The sequence below is a fragment of the Mastomys coucha genome, unplaced genomic scaffold, assembly GCF_008632895.1.
Source record: "Mastomys coucha isolate ucsf_1 unplaced genomic scaffold, UCSF_Mcou_1 pScaffold21, whole genome shotgun sequence".
Taxonomy (NCBI): domain Eukaryota; kingdom Metazoa; phylum Chordata; class Mammalia; order Rodentia; family Muridae; genus Mastomys; species Mastomys coucha.
This window is the reverse complement of record NW_022196904.1, coordinates 105096554-105112161: the sequence shown is the minus strand read 5'-3', so window position 1 is coordinate 105112161 and position 15608 is coordinate 105096554. Positions and strand designations below refer to the sequence as shown.

At 47.4% G+C, this 15608-nt stretch overlaps 1 protein-coding gene and 1 non-coding gene across 18 annotated transcripts in view; one reads left to right on the top strand and one right to left on the bottom strand.

Annotated features, from left to right (window-relative positions):
* Plekha7 (pleckstrin homology domain containing A7) overlaps positions 1-15608 on the top strand; it is a 186096-nt gene that overhangs the window by 120165 nt on the left and 50323 nt on the right. For all 17 annotated transcript variants that reach the window (XM_031388000.1, XM_031388001.1, XM_031388007.1 and 14 more), the window contains 5 exons: positions 211-294; positions 9232-9343; positions 10041-10145; positions 13706-13778; positions 15047-15147. In XM_031388000.1, the coding sequence (XP_031243860.1) occupies positions 211-294; positions 9232-9343; positions 10041-10145; positions 13706-13778; positions 15047-15147 (475 nt within the window). The remainder of the gene's footprint in view (positions 1-210; positions 295-9231; positions 9344-10040; positions 10146-13705; positions 13779-15046; positions 15148-15608) is intronic.
* Positions 2217-2320, bottom strand: LOC116104223. Its single transcript, XR_004123755.1, has one exon. It is a non-coding gene; the product is annotated as a U6 spliceosomal RNA (small nuclear RNA).

The window sequence follows — 15608 nt, the reverse complement described above, 5'->3', positions numbered from 1 at the left end:
TTGTTTTGTTTTTCAAGACAGGGTTTCTCTGTGTAGCCCTGGCTGTCCTGGAACTCACTCTGTAGACCAGGCTGGCCTCGAACTCAGAAATCTGCCTGCCTCTGTCTCCCAGGTGCTGGGATTAAAGGCGTGCGCCACCACTGCCCGGCTTGATCTTGGTGTCCTTGTTGTCCCCTCGTTGACTTGACTTCTCATCTCTCCTCTCTCTAGCCACAACCAGCAGACAACAACATTCAGGCATCCTGTGACCGGGCAGTTTTCTTCAGAAAACAGTGAATACGTTCTTCGGGAGGAGTAAGTATTTTTTCTTTCTTTCTTTTTTTGATGTTCTCCTTACTCAGGCCGAGTTTGAAAGCTTGAAAAATGTGAGCTCAACACCTAGCTTGCTAGGCTGTTTCTGCTGTTTTGGTTTGTTTGTTTTGTGTCAGGTAGAGGGCTTGGAGTGACATGGTTGATTCCAAGTGAGAAGAGTTTTATTTCTCAGTCTTCACACGTCTGGGGAGAGGATGTGGGCAGGGAGAGAGGCTTCAGGATGTTCTTGTTCTGCGGTGGTGTGATCAGAGCCTCCTAAAACTCCCTTTCTCCTGAAACATCACCTTGTACACTAGCGTGGTCTGGCTAGACTCCTCACCTGGTCGGAAGATTGTAGAGCTGAGATTGGGCGCAGAGAGTTCCTAAAGGAATTCCCACATTCTTGCCCTGAACAAAGATTTGGACAGAGATAGTGGACTGTAACAGAAGAGTTTATGAAGGGAGAAAAGCTCTTCCATGGGTGGAAACAGGCTAGAGCTGGAAAAAGATCCAAGGTTTGATGGCAGAGATTCATTATATAGAGGATCAAGATTGTACAGTCCAGTATGGTGGGCTTTGGGTCTTTGTACAGACCACATTTCTCTTTGCTCTTTTGCAAGCCAACCTTAGAGAGAGCTTCCATTCTTTTTTTTTTTTTTTTAAAGTATAGAATAGAGTTTGTTTAGGGAATGGGGAGGGGAGTTGAGGGTAGCAGAGGCAGAGAGAAGGAGAGAGTAGATAAGTGACTACGAGGAGAGAGGGGGTAAGGGAATGGGGAGCAAGGGGGCAAGAGGCAAGAGAGAGGCTGGAGTAAGAGGGTAAGAGCTTCCATTCTTTCATATGCTAATTTTGACTTTAATTTCCGTCCTACTCTCTTGCTACAATTGTACATACACATAACCTCTAGGGGCATCAAGTAGGAACCCAAAGCTGGGGTCTGGAGGAGAGGAAACAGATCCCTGTTTATCTCAGTGATCTTCAGAGAGAAGACCCTAGTCACAGGCTGTATGTACCCCGTGTGCTGAGTGGGCCACAGTCACAGGCTGTATGTACCCCGTGTGCTGAGTGGGCCATAGTCACAGGCTGTATGTACCCCGTGTGCTGAGTGGGCCATAGTCACAGGCTGTATGTACCCTGTGTGCTGAGTGGGCCACAGTCACAGGCTGTATGTACCCTGTGTGCTGAGTGGGCCATAGTCACAGGCTGTATGTACTCCGTGTGCTGAGTGGGCTATAGTCACAGGCTGTATGTACTCCGTGTGCTGAGTGGGCTATAGTCACAGGCTGTATGTACCCCGTGTGCTGAGTGGGCCACAGTCACAGGCTGTATGTACCCTGTGTGCTGAGTGGGCCACAGTCACAGGCTGTATGTACCCTGTGTGCTGAGTGGGCCATAGTCACAGGCTGTATGTACCCCGTGTGCTGAGTGGGCTATAGTCACAGGCTGTATGTACTCCGTGTGCTGAGTGGGCCACAGTTGCTGTTGCATAGAGGTTCTAACTGTAGTTGATCTGTAGTAACTTGAGGCTTGCTCGTTCAAAGACACCAAGCCCCTTTTACTGTCTCTTCTCAGCACTGTTCCAGGGCCTCCTTGCTCACGATTGGATCCTCGGTGCTGTTCTTCTGAAGTCTCTTCCTGATGCTGTCTGGTTGTCTTCAGTTATCAGCGTGTGACTGGCCTTTTGTGACTGTCCTAGTTTTATTTCTGTAGCTGTGGTAAAACATCGTGACAAAAAAAAGCAACTAGTGAGGGAAGGGGTTTGTTTCAGCTTACAGTTCCAGGTTACAGTCTTTTATCACGGGGGAGTCAAGTCAAACAGCTAGTCCCAGCATGGGGTCAAGAGTAGAGATAAATTAATACACGATGATTGTTTGCTTGCTTGCTTGCGCTCAGCTTGATTTCTCCACTCTTTTTTTTTTTATTTTAAGTAGGGTAGGCGCTTCATGAATTTGCATGTCATCCTTGCGCAGGGGCCATGCTAACCTTTGTATCGTTCTAATTTTAATATATGTGCTGCCAAAGCGAGCACGTTTCCACTCTTATCATAGTTCAGGACCTTCTGCCTGGAGGATGGTGCTGCCCACAGTGGGCTGGGTCTTTCTGAATCAGTTGACGTAATTAAGAGAGTCCCCAGTAGACATGCCCGCAAGGTAACCCAATGTAAACAACTCCTCCTCTAGACTCTCCTTGTGATTCTAGGCTGTGTCAAGTTGACAGAACCTTCACAGAAGCTAACAGGTCTACCTGCATACAAGGGGCTTGGAAGGTCCAGGAATGTGATTTCCATATCTGGTCCTTAAGCACAGGCACATGCTTTCTTCTCCTCCGTGCTGGGTGTCTCTCCAGCTTTGGGGAAGAGGACAGAAACATTCCTGAGCAATGACGGCAGCTGGCTGGCAACGGGCTGTGGACACCAATCCCCAGATTCTGCAAAGCATTTCGTGTAGAGGTGGAGCCTGGGTTGAGTGAGAGTGCACTTGCTTTGGAAGTCCAGAAGCCTACTGTTGTGCTGAGCAACCAACTGCAAGGCACGCAGGCTCTCTTGGAGGCTCCTCACCTAGGGGACCCTCACGTAGCCTTCCCTTCCCTGTGTCCAGTGAGTTTCATCTGCTCTCCCATTTTGTCATTTGTGTATTTGGAGAAAGAAAACACTGGTTGGAATTGCTGGGGATGTTGTGAGTGGTGTTGGAAGACAGCTCCAAAAGAGATCTGAGCTTGCTGAAGGTAGGCAGTCTCTTACTGAACTCTGGCCCCTTCTCAGAAGAGGCTCTATTTTACAGGTTTCAGGGCTAGCTCTTCTGAGACTGTTGCAGGTTGTTGGCTTAGGTGGGAATCTCCTATGCTAGATGATGCTGTCTCCTGCTCCTTCTGTAGCTACATGTTGACAAAAGCTGGCAGCCAGAGATAAGAATGAGGAGAGGGCACTCCAGCTCCAGAAGGAAGCCACCCTGTGCTCATCCTTGGGGTTCTGGGCTGTGAGAGTCTTGAATGTTGCCATCAGTGGCTGGTAGAACCAGCACTTTCTCTCTAGACACTGATAGTCTTGGGCTAGCTTTGTCTGTTGCATTTGGTTACCATGGTAGCAGAAAAGATGAGGAGAAATGCAAACACCTGGCAAGCAGATGCAGAAACTTGACTGGCTTCCCTCTCTGGATTTTCAGGCAGCATTTGTGACAGTCACAGGTAAGGGGAGACAGGAGGATGGGGGCTTATCACTCAGGGCCCAGTGGCAGGTTTTGGTATGGATGTTTTGAGGGCTTTGACCTTGGGAATGCAGTCATTGCCACATGACACCCACATCTTTGGCTCTTCTCTGCTGGCCAAGTATGCAGCCGTGGTGGCTTTGCTATGTGGAAGGGAAGCTGTTGCTCGAAAACAGAAGTCTGTTTTCTTCCTACAACTTCTCTTGTCCATTGCCTTTGCCTCCCCCAAGTCTGGGAAATGCTCTGATTGCTACTTAAGAAATGCTGTAGTTTGGTGAGAGTGGTGGTTGCTCAGTAGATCAGGCAGGAGGAACAGACAGGCCGGAGGAGGAGGCAGTTTTGAATGGGAGCGTCTCAGAAGTCCATGTCTCGCTCTCATCCTGCACAGATAGACATGGAGTCTGGTGAGGGTAAGAGACTAGCCCAAGGCAGTTCAGCTTGAGGACTCTGAGGCCAAGTTCAGGACAATGCTCTGACAAAGGTTGGGGGCACAGCTATCTGGGCTGTCTTCATGCCAGGTGAGGGGGTGCTGTTGGGCTCTCTTCCACCCTGTCTTTAAGGAATTGAGGGGGACGGGAAAAGCTCATAGTGAAGCTGTGACGGAATGAGGCTGCCTTTGCTGCATTGAAATCCCATGTCAGACAGCCTTCCCCGGGGTGTTGGGAGTTGACGGTAAGCGTTGGCAGTCTGACTGTGTTTCTTTTTCTGGGAAGAGGATTATGTAGGTGTCCCTGCCTCTTTGGGACAAGAACTAATTCATTCTCTATGTTCTCTCTCTCTCTCTCTCTCTCTTTCTCTCTCTCTCTCTCTCTGTCTCTCTCTGTCTCTCTCTCTCTCTCTGTCTCTGTCTCTCTCTGTCTCTCTCTGTCTCTGTCTCTCTCTGTCTCTGTCTCTCTCTGTCTCTCTTTTCATTGTAGATTGTGCTCCTTAAATGTGTGTTTGTCTCAGCCCTCCATTCACAACCACCACTCAGCTGAGTTCTCTTGTCTTTGGAATCCTTGAGGACAGAGCCTGAAGTTGGGGGCCCATTTATCTAGAAATTCATGAGATAACATTAAATGGGGATTTTAAAATTTCAATGCTAGAATTCAAACTGAGGGTCTTATACACACCAGGTAAGGACACAGTCACCCACCCAGCTCTATCCCCAACCCAATAAGATTTATTTTTTTTAAATTTAGTAATAGAGTTCTGTTTGCCATTCTCTTCTGACTTCCTGCTGTTGCCTTGACCACTTAAGGGAAAAACCTGCCATAGTTTTTATACTTTGACTAAAAAAGTCACAGGTAAGGCGTTGCTAAGAAACCACTGTGGTCTGAGCTTTCTGGTAATAAAAATAAACTGTGAATGGGATATAGGTTCTGCGGTCTCCAGTGGAGACACAGGAATAATGCTGGTCTCACAGTGCTCCCTGGTTCTCAGAAAGTCGTTTTCATATACAAGCTGCCTTGCAAAGAGAGCCGTGGTTTTTCAGTCCATTTTACAAAATAGAAACTGAGGCACAGAGAGCTGACTTGTGGAAGCGTCATAACGTCAGAGCTTAACTGAAATCCAGTCATCTCTGCTCTCACTCTTTCTGCCACCTCAGGCCTCCTTGGTTTGGAGTTGGTCTTGTGGCTGATCTAGCCAAGGTCGATATCTTACAGACCGTGGGACTTGGCACTCGGAACTTAGGATCTCTCCCTGGCAGACCCTCCCAGTTCATTGTTTGTAATCTGTTTTTAGTCTTTGCAGCACTAGGAACTTCACCTAGGTCTTTTAGGCAAGCACTCTAGTACCGAGCCATAGCCAAGCTCGCCTTTACATTGTAAGATGGAATCTCACTAAGTTGCCCAGGCTTGCTGTGAATTCACCCTATAGCTTTGAACTTTCAATTCCCCTGCCTCAGACCCCAGAGTAAGCCCAGGTTTTAGAGCATTGCAGCTGTCTTAGGCAAGTCATTGATCTGTCTTGGGCTCATCTACAAAACAGGGGTGAAAACCCCAGCAAGCTGACTGTGTGGCTGAGAGGGTACAGGGAAAGCACCTAGCACTTAGCTGCTCAGGAGGCACCCTTGCTGGTCTATATGCACCTGTCCCTCACAGCTCCTTTGACACCTCTCTTGTGACTTGCAGAAGGGAGAGAGGGAGAGGTCCTGCTGCGATGGCATGCCGGTGCTCGGCTTCCATAACCTGTAGTTTTTTGCCCTGCGTGTGGGATCTTGCACACTTTGTCTTGAGGTGCAGAGAAAGCCACTTTATGGCTGAGGCCAGGGTAGAATCCAGCCATTTTCCAGTGGGCTTCCTCCCCACTTATTTTGTCTAGTCTTCATTTCTTTTGTTTGGTACTGACGGGAGGCAGCTGAGCTCAAAGTCTTGCTCACTGTTTTGAACTTCAGCCCACACCCCTGCAGCAAAAGAATCTGCATTCATGTAGCTTAAGTGAAGGAAAGGGAGGTCTTTGTTTCAGCCATCCTACTGCACTGGGAATTCAGACAACACTGAAACCCAGCAAGCAGGCTTCGAGTGAATGGATTTTATTTAAGGACGCTAATAGTCTGAGCGTGCAGGTTCTGTGGTCTCCTCTGTGAGATGCAGTATGCCCTAGGGCAGGCTGATCGGAGAACCGTATGTCTTCTGGGGACATTTCTTGGAGTACATTCAGGCTAAGGACTTGAGGAAAGATCAGAGTCTGCCCCGCCAGCCTCTACAGTGAGGAAGATGCCTGTGCAATGAGCTGAGCTAAAGCAAATGGACCCGGATTCCCTTTGCTGAATGATGCCCCCGTTCACTCATTCTGGGTTCCCTGGCTTATGTATTCAGGAGGTTTCATGGCTGCTCCTGTTGCTCAAATCAGTGGGGTTAAACTGCTCTGGAAGCTTTCATGAGTGCCAGTGTTTCATCCAACTGAGAAAATTGTTTTGATGCTTTCTCCTATCTGTTTTTGATGTGAAGTGGGTTACTGGTTGTAATTCTAGTAAATAGCTTGTGGTCATTTCCAAAGTCATCATTCAGTGTGACCCATGGTGACCCTGTTTCTTGGATGGGTGGGCTGTGTGTGTGTGTGTGTGTGTGTGTGTGTGTGTGTCTTGTTCTTTCAGAGCTGGGTTGGGGGCTGTTGTCTGAACAGGGATTGGTTTCTGCAGTGTTAGTAGAGACAGCATAATCACCTCCCTGGGGCACACTTGGGTTTTCCTTTCTTGCCCTGCCTCCCACCTCCTCCCTTCCATGTCAGTGCTGTGGCTATAACCAGTCTTTCTCCAGACAAAATCTCTGTAGCTGGCTCCTTCAGCAGGAACTCTGTCCTCTTTCCTCATCCAAACCTGTGGCCGAGTTGTCTTTCTCCTCAAGCTGTTGGCTGAGAGAACTCCCAGCCAGCTAGCACCTAGGACAAGGTATAAAGTTCAAATTTCAAAAAACATGGCAAAGTGTTCACTCCTTCCTGTTTCCTGGGCCAGCCAGAAATCCAGATAGTCCTTTTCATTGTCCTGTAGAGAAGGCATGGAGGAGCTGTCAATAAAAAGGGTTATGTTTATTTAAGGTGATTTAGATAATTTGAAAGTGATAGGGAAAATGTTTATGTTAAAATGGGCCCCAAATCAAAGCAGGCATATTAAAAAGGACGGGAATAAATAAATGTTAAAATGTTTTTGCTTTGGGTAGCAGGACATCCCCATTCATTCATCTTTTTTATGTATTTTGTTAAATATTCTATAATAAGCATCTCACAGGAATGCCGATTGAACTTGTTAAAATCACAGATAAACCTCTGTGAAATTGGCTTTTATGTCTTGAATTTACTTATATGTGTATATGTGTGTTTGTAGGCATGTATGTATGTTTGTGTATGAGTATATATATGTGTGTCAGTATGTATGTGCTATGTGTATATGTATGTGTATATGTATGTATATGTAGGTGTGTGTATGTCCCTGTGTGTGTGTGTGTCTGTCTGTCTCCCTGCCTATCTGTCTGTGTAAGTCAAAGGACAACTAGTGGGAATTGATTCTCACTTCTACCATGTAGGTCCCAGGGATTGACCTCAGGTCCTCTCTCTGACTGGGAGGAAAGCACCTTTATCGTGTCTCACTCACTGGTTGTGTCTTAGGTTTTAATGGGGAGATACAACCACCCAAAGAGGCAACCCAAGAATTCTCCTTTCTTGTCCCTCCTTCTGGAAAGCTGGCCAGGACAGGGTTCTGGGAGGATATTGGTTGTACTGCTTAGAGGCAGAGGGGGGACAAGCAGCTTCACAGAGCCTCTTCCCGCCCCCATGCTGCCACAGCCTCTGCCAAGGGAGAGGCTGAGCCTGGTGACATTTCCCATCTGAGCAGGGAACGGTAACAATATTTTGGCTGGGATGGAAGCCAGGGGCAGAGATTCAGGATGAGCCTGGCTGACAAGGAGTCAGCGAGCTTTCTGCCTTGTGTGAAGCATGTCTGCCGCAGCTGAGCATCTCACAGGGCTGGCCTATTGGGAGGCTGATGTCTGCTGTAGCGGGCAGTATAGTAGCCACAAAACTTCTGCAGAGAAGTCTCCGCCTGGGGCAGTGTTGGTGCTGTGACTCAGGGTGCTACAAAATACCCTGTCCTTTGAGCAGTGGCGGTACCTGAAGGGAGCATGGAATCTCTAGGTGAAGACTAGAATTTTCCTGTCACACCATGCTCAAGTAAGTGATACAGGACATTCTGACCATTTTTCGTTCAATTTCGTCTGGCCTAGATCTTCCAGCTCTGTCTTTTCAGGGTCCTGGTTCAGTCTTCTGAAGTGATTTTTCTTCACTCTTGAAGCAGGAAACCTCAATGTAGTGTAGTCTACCTGCTAATCACCTGCCTGGATCCTGCTGCTCATTGGAGCGGCAGACACAATGCAGCCAAGGAATGCCGTGGTTTCAGCTCTCTGCTCAGGAACAGCCTACAGATTGTGGTGCTAGCAGGGTCTTGCCGTCATGAATCATGCTGTTCAAAGATAGGTACTGAGCTTGAGTGAAGGCATTGACACTCCTGTGTGGGAAAGACTGGTAACAGATATGGGCTCCGTGGAAGGCAGGTGAGAAGTTGTTCTTCCGTATCTCTTTAGGGTAGTGCTCTAAGCCGTGGCCCTCCATGTGGCTGGGATGCTGGTGGGGAAGCTTACGGTGACTCCACATACACTCCATGGCTTCCTGCTATACAGGCATGGTACAGGGGGTTAATAGTTCCAGTGGCTCTATTTTGGGGCAAATGGAGCATTCCCAGAATAGGATTCTTTGTTGAATAGTCTATTTTGGGAGGCAAGCCCCACTGGCGTTTATGTAAGCATTCTCTATGTATGTCTGGGGGTGTGGATGTGTTCACAAGTGATTTCTTGTTACTAATTATAAGCAGCTTCTTTTGGGAGTTGGGGAAGTGGAGGTGTATGTGTATCGGGGTGTGATGGCTCCCTCCTTCTGTGATGAGTATCGTGTTCCTTGAGCAGTTGCCAGGCACATCCTAGTAGGAGAATGAACGTAGGTACCTTAGGATCACAGGCAGATAGTGCAGTGTGCACCCTTTTCTGGAATATCTGGCTGTGGTGATATGTCCATCTGTCAGCTTTTCGGTGTCCTGAAGCACAGGGACAGGTGGATATTATGGCCTTCTGTCTACAGTCTGGGATCAGACGGGATCTGAGTTGTTCTAAGGCCAAGCAATGAGCTCCAACCTAGAACAGATCACAGACTAAGCCTCCCACTCTACAGTTGGCACACACTCACTGGATCCCCATACACCTCCCTGCAGGCCACACCCACACATGTCGAAGCAAGAGAGAAACCAAAGACCATCCAGCATGGTCAGCGAGACGTCCACGGCCGGGACCACATCCACCCTGGAGGCCAAGCCTGGACCCAAGGTGAGTTCCTGGCCACGAGTTCTTCCTTTCCTTTCTATATTTTTCTAAGCCCCTTTATAATCAGAAATCCATTTGATTATCACTAGTTCTGTGGGAAGGACCCATAAGAAATGCTCCCCCAGTTACAGATCAGGAAATGAAGGCTGGGAGAGTAGCGGCCTCTTTCCAAGGAAACAGATGGTTGCTGATAGACCAGGACTGGTGTCTGGTTCTTGAATGCATTCTTCACTGTTCTGGAGTGTGCTCAGAAAGCAGCACCTCTGTTCACATGTGCATGGTGTTAGATCCTGGCAACTTTCAGTGACAGACAGGCCTGAGGAAAGGAAATGCCCACCAGTTTCTGTGCTCAAAATGTAGGATCACTAACCTAGACAGGTGAACCAGATTGGGGGCCAAGTGTTAGAAACTGACGAAGTCAAGGACCGAAAGGTGGCTTCGTCCCAGGACGCCATAGCAGCACGCTCTCTCTTAACATTAATGGAAAATCCCTTACCGGCTCTGTGCGAACCAGTTGGGAAGTTTACTGTGTCTGGGGCTTGCTGTTTGACTGCGAGGGATGCTATGGCCAAGGACATGCACTGACAGGAGGTGCTGCCGCTAAGAGCATGACAGAGACCACCAACGGCCCTCCTAAGATACAAGCGTGTGCGTGCCCCTCCAAGTCCCTGCTGCTAGAACTGAGGTCTGCTTTTCCTAGATCATCAAGTCCAGCAGTAAAGTGCACAGCTTCGGCAAGAGGGACCAGGCCATTCGGAGGAACCTTAATGTTCCGGTGGTGGTGAGGGGCTGGCTACACAAGCAGGTGAGGAGGCTGATGGTGGGCGTGGAGTGGAAGAGTGGGTCTTGCTTGCTTCTCCCTCAGCCTAGGGAAGCTGTGAACAGTTGGAGATGCTTCCTGTTCCAGAATTTGTTTGTGGCAGGGAGGTTCTGCCCACTGTGCTCAATAACCCATTCGTTTTATTATGAGGGAGCTGTTGGCTCAAGGGTTGCAATGTCTCTCCCCAAATCCACTTCACCACTTCTGTCCCTGGTCTCTTGGTGGCTAGAGGCCAGTCAGTGGTGGCGTGGGGTGATGATGGAAATGGAGGAGAGGGGGCTACAGTGTGAGTGAATGAGTCATCCAGAATCCAGCTTCATGTTAGCCCTCTGCCCCACCTGTCTTCCTGGTGCCAGTGCCTTTGTTATTGTTTGGCCAAAGATGCTACCTTTTCCTTGCCTGGCTCCCAAGCATGTGGAAGTCCAGATTTGCCAAACTCATTATCCCCACCCCCCACCCTCCAGCCACTTTCCCCAGGTTTTCCTGAGAGGAACCATCATTCTTCTCAGGTGCACAGGGAATAGACCCAGGATGCCATAGCAGCAGCTCTTAACGTTAATGGAAAATGCTATGGCACCATCACCTGCTCCTTCCTTCCCCACATTTATTTAGCCAGGAGCCCCAGCATCCTTCCCTGTCTCTCCCTTACTGCCCTCACCCCCGCCTTCAGTGCTTTGTCTTTGGTCTTCAGCCAGCTCTAAGTCCAGAACTAGTCTCTTGGCCCCTCCTTTTTCTCCTGTCATTCCCTTACTCATTTGCTCACCATGCCTGCACCCTGTTTTGAGGGCTTACACAGCAGGTGTGAGGAGGTGAATAAGAAGGTGCCTGCCCTGAGGAACTCCTCATCTACAGGGGGAAACATCACACTGTCACCAGTCCCTAATCTGTCACCCACCAGCATCTACAAAAGCCAATCAAACGCCCAGAGCACTGACGCCTAATTTGACGGAAGCAGTTGTGAGAAAGTCTTGTATTATGCACTATGTGGGAGGGGTTCCCAAGCATTGCACGCTGTGTGGGAGAGATTCCAGAGCATTGTATGCCGTGTGGGAGGGGTTCCAAAGACCCCTTCCCATAGAAGAGGAGCCCCAGAGGCTCCTTCATCTGCCTTTGGCCCTATGTCTCCTTTCACGCTCCCATCTTGTCTCTTTTCTTACATTTCTGTCTTCATCTGAGTGATTATTCTACCTAACTTGCTCTGTTAAGTAAAGGACACTAGCTGGAAATGTGTCAGGAGAGGGAAAGGACTGTAATTCTGTAATTCTTCCCACCTCATGTCCCTTTGCTGCTCCCCAGCCATATGGGTCTGTTCAGAGCACTGCAGACCTACAGCAGAGGGTTGACTGTGTTCACACAGCCGAGGAAGCTTTCCTAGGAGGCAGCATTTGAACCATATATGAAGGATGGATAAAGGCCTACCAGTAAGAAGGAGGCAAATGCTATCTAGACAGCAGAAATCATTTGACCAATCTGCAGGCCTTGGAATCACCATCAGATGACAACATTAACTTAATTTGGTTTTGGTACTTGAGTATGTGTTGGTGAGAGGAATATGTGGGTGGTGGCAAACACGCCTTCTGTTGTATTCAGGGTTAGAAACTGTTCCTTTGTTTTAATTCGAGTCTGTCAAAACTTCTGGATAGGGAAAGATTTTATTTTTTTTATATGTATGAGTATTCTGCTTGCATGTATGTATGTATGTATGTGTTCAATGCTCATGCCTGGTACACATGGAAGCCAGAAGAGGGTATTTCATCCCCTGAAACTGGAGTTGACAAACAATTGTGAGCTGCCATGTGGTTCTGAGAACTGAACTCAGGTCCACTTCAAGAGCAGCAAATGCTCTTAACCACTAAGCCATCTCTCCAGCCCCAAGGAAAGATGGTTTAACAGCTAAACCCAACTCTGAGATTCTCCTAGGCCTTGGAGAAAACTAGTGTATAAAATTACTATTTTCTTTATGACCAACTTTGTTTGTTTGGTTTGGTTTTGGACTTTTGTTTTGCGTAAATTTGATTGCAAACAGAATTCAGATCTTTACTTTGAATGGAAAGAAAATAACAAAATCAGTCCTTTGGTAGAGATCAGAGTTGGTTAGCTGAGAGCTTTGTCTCAATTACTCAACATAAGATTATTCAATACTATGTAAATTCACTTTCTAATCAGCATGAATGAAGATATTTTATAGCCTAGATCCTAAAACAAAAACAAAACACATTTTAGTAAGAACTTATTATCAGTAGGTAACTTCTATTTTTGAATTTTCTTGTCTAGAAGAAAATGGGTTATAATAACTTTGTTTCTAGGAGACCAGAAAACCTTACTTCCTGTGATTAAACCATCGGCGAGTCTAAGATTAATGTCTTTTTAAAGAATAGCTATTCAATAACACATTCATTGCTGGGCAGTGGTGGCACATGCCTTTAATCCCAGCACTTGGGAGGCAGAGGCGGGCAGATTTCTGAGTTCAAGGCCAGCGTGGTCTACAGAGTGAGTTCCAGGACAGCCAGAGCTACACAGAGAAACCCTGTCTCGAAAAAACCAGAAAAAAATAATAATAACACAGTCATTGAAAGAGGGAGGTACTATAAACCATCAGTTAATCTAAGTTTAATGTCCTATTCCAAGAGTAGCTATTCATTAAGGTCTCATTGGTTTATTGAGCGATGGAGGGTCAGAGATGTACTTGAGTTGGTAGAGAGTACAGACTGGATCACAGGACCATATAAACCAGGCATGGTGTGGCACACCTGTAATCCTTGCACTTGGGAGATGGAAGCTAAAGATTAGAAAGATGGGCAAGGCCATCCTGGGCTACGTAGTGAGTTTAAAGATAGCCACATGAGACCACCTTACTGAAAATAGATAGATAGGTAGATAAGTAGATAGTTAGATAGATAGATAGAAATGAGAGAAAAATAAAAGGGGCACAGTAGCACATGCCTTTAACCCCAGCACGAGGAGAGGTAGAACAAGCAGATATCCAAGTTTGAGGTCAATGTGGTCTACAGAGAGAGTTCAAGGATAGCCAGGGTTACATAGAGAAACCCTGTCTCAAAAACAACAAAATAAAAAAATAAATAAATAAGAGAGAAGCTCTGAGAAATTGATTCATTGAGTAAGAGCATGCACTGCTCTTGCAGAGTTCTTAGCACCCATATCAGTGACTCTGTGGATAGGGACACACACACACACACACACATGCACATCTTTAGATTTATTTTTGAATGTATGTATAATCGTGTACCATGTACATGCCTGGTATCTGTGGAGGCCAGAGAAGAGTGTCAGATTCCCTAGGACTCCAATGACAGGTGGTTGTGAGTTTCCATGTGGTTTCTAGAAATTGAGCTTCAGCTTTCTGGAAGAGCAGTTAGTGCTTTTAACTGCTGAGCCATCTTTCTAGCCCCAAAAAGAAATCTTAAAGATAGAAATGTAAAGAAAGAGTGGCTATGGGCCCGCAGCTCTCAGCTCTGGGATGGGCTTCAGGTGAGTGGAGGGTGGAGTGTTCTGGGCTGCCCTGACTGATTCTCTGTTCTTTGCAGGACAGCTCTGGGATGAGGCTGTGGAAAAGGCGCTGGTTCGTGCTGGCTGATTACTGCTTGTTTTATTATAAAGGTGAGCTGCAGCCTCAGATCACCAAGCGTTCCTTGTACTAGAGAGGATGTTTAGGGAACACAGATGGGAGCTTTCTCAGATCTAGTTGTTAGAACAGTGGCCTAAGTTTCTTACCCTGTTACCCTGCAAGAGTGTTCACTGATATGTATGGCTGGTGGCTTCAGCTTTACCACTGCAGTCCACAGAAGTTCAAATTATTGAATTCAAGTAAGTAGGATTCAGTTACAGTCTCAAGACTCAGTCACATGGGCTTTTTTGTTTGTTTGTCTTTTGTTTTTTTCAAGACAGGGTTTCTCTGTATAGCCCTGGCTGTCCTGGAATTCACTCTGTAGACCAGGTTGACCTCGAACTCAGAAATCCGTCTGCCTCTGCCTCCCAAGTGTGTGCGCCATCACTGCCCGGCTCACATGGGCTTTTTTAACATAGGTTACCTTGGAGGTCCCAGAGAGCTGGGATGTAGAGGAATCACCCTGCTCTCTGAGTGTCTCTCCTGTGCCACTGGATGGGACACATGAGCTGAATTGCCCATTTGAGCATTTATGGAGCATATATAAAGTCAGGGACTGGGCAGGGTGGAATCGTCTATGGAAGAGGAAGACAAGGGTAGACTCTGCTGAGTGCTTTTGCAAACATTGAAATCCATAGGTTCTTTAAGGAAATAATAAAGGATTGTCATTTGGGAATTCAGAGAAGGCCTAGGATTTGTGTTTGGCATCTAAGGATGGGTAGTACTTTGCCAGTGTGGGAGGGGACAGTCATTACAAGGAGAAAAGTTACCCTTGAGGAAGGTACTAGATGCAGAAGGCAGTGGAAGGACAGATACATCTATGTGGGCAGGGTGCGTCTCACATAGGGATTATCTAGGAGACAAGGCTCAAGAGGGGGGTAGGGACCAGATGCAAGGGCTGTCACAGAAGGGTGGGGCCACTGGGCTTAGGGTCGTGTCTGGTGGAGAAGAAAAGTGTGAATGTTTGAGTTCAAGATCAGTGGGGCCAACTGTGTCACTCCGCAGTGAGCGGGGTGGTGAGGGAAAATGTTCCACAGCACATGACATACTGCCCGTGTACCGGCATGGTGAGCTGAGAGTGCCCGCATGCCCCTCTCTGTCCTTGGGACAATTGCCCTGTGGGCCTCACTTCTATGGTCCTGCCCCTTAGCGCAGAGGTGCTGGTAAGCATTTGACCCAAGGGAAGGTGCCAGTGCAGTCTCAGTAGACAACCTGGATAGGATTCCTAGAACATTGTTGTGATGTGCTTTTCCATCCAAAGACAGCCGAGAAGAAGCCATTCTCGGGAGCATCCCTCTGCCCAGCTACGTCATCTCCCCAGTGGCCCCAGAGGATCGCATAAGCCGCAAGTATTCCTTTAAGGTATTGCTCTCCTGTCTCAAACAATGGTCTCAGAAACACCTTTATGATGCCGCTGCTTTTGTGGACAGGAAAAGGAAGTTAGGGAGCAAGAGGATCTCAGACACAGGCTAATAAGGTGTAAATGACTTAAACAGAACAGAATCATGGCCAGGCCTGGTGGGCCCACCTTTAATCCTAGTATCCAGGAGACAGAGGCAGGCAGATCTCTGCAAGTGAAGCAGTCTGATCTAAATAGAAAGCTCTAGCCTAGTTAGGACTTCATAGTGAGACACTATCTTCATTTAAAAATTTGTAAAAAGCTCCTTGCCACAGCCACTCTTCTATTCTGCAGCTCAAGAGCTGCTCTGAAGTAATTATGTTCCTTCCATGGCTTCTAGAATTATCTTTAGTGGCTGAGTCTTTTTCAAGAAGTCTCCCCTTTGTGGGTATAGTAATTTTTCTGTTGCTGGGGTAAACACCAT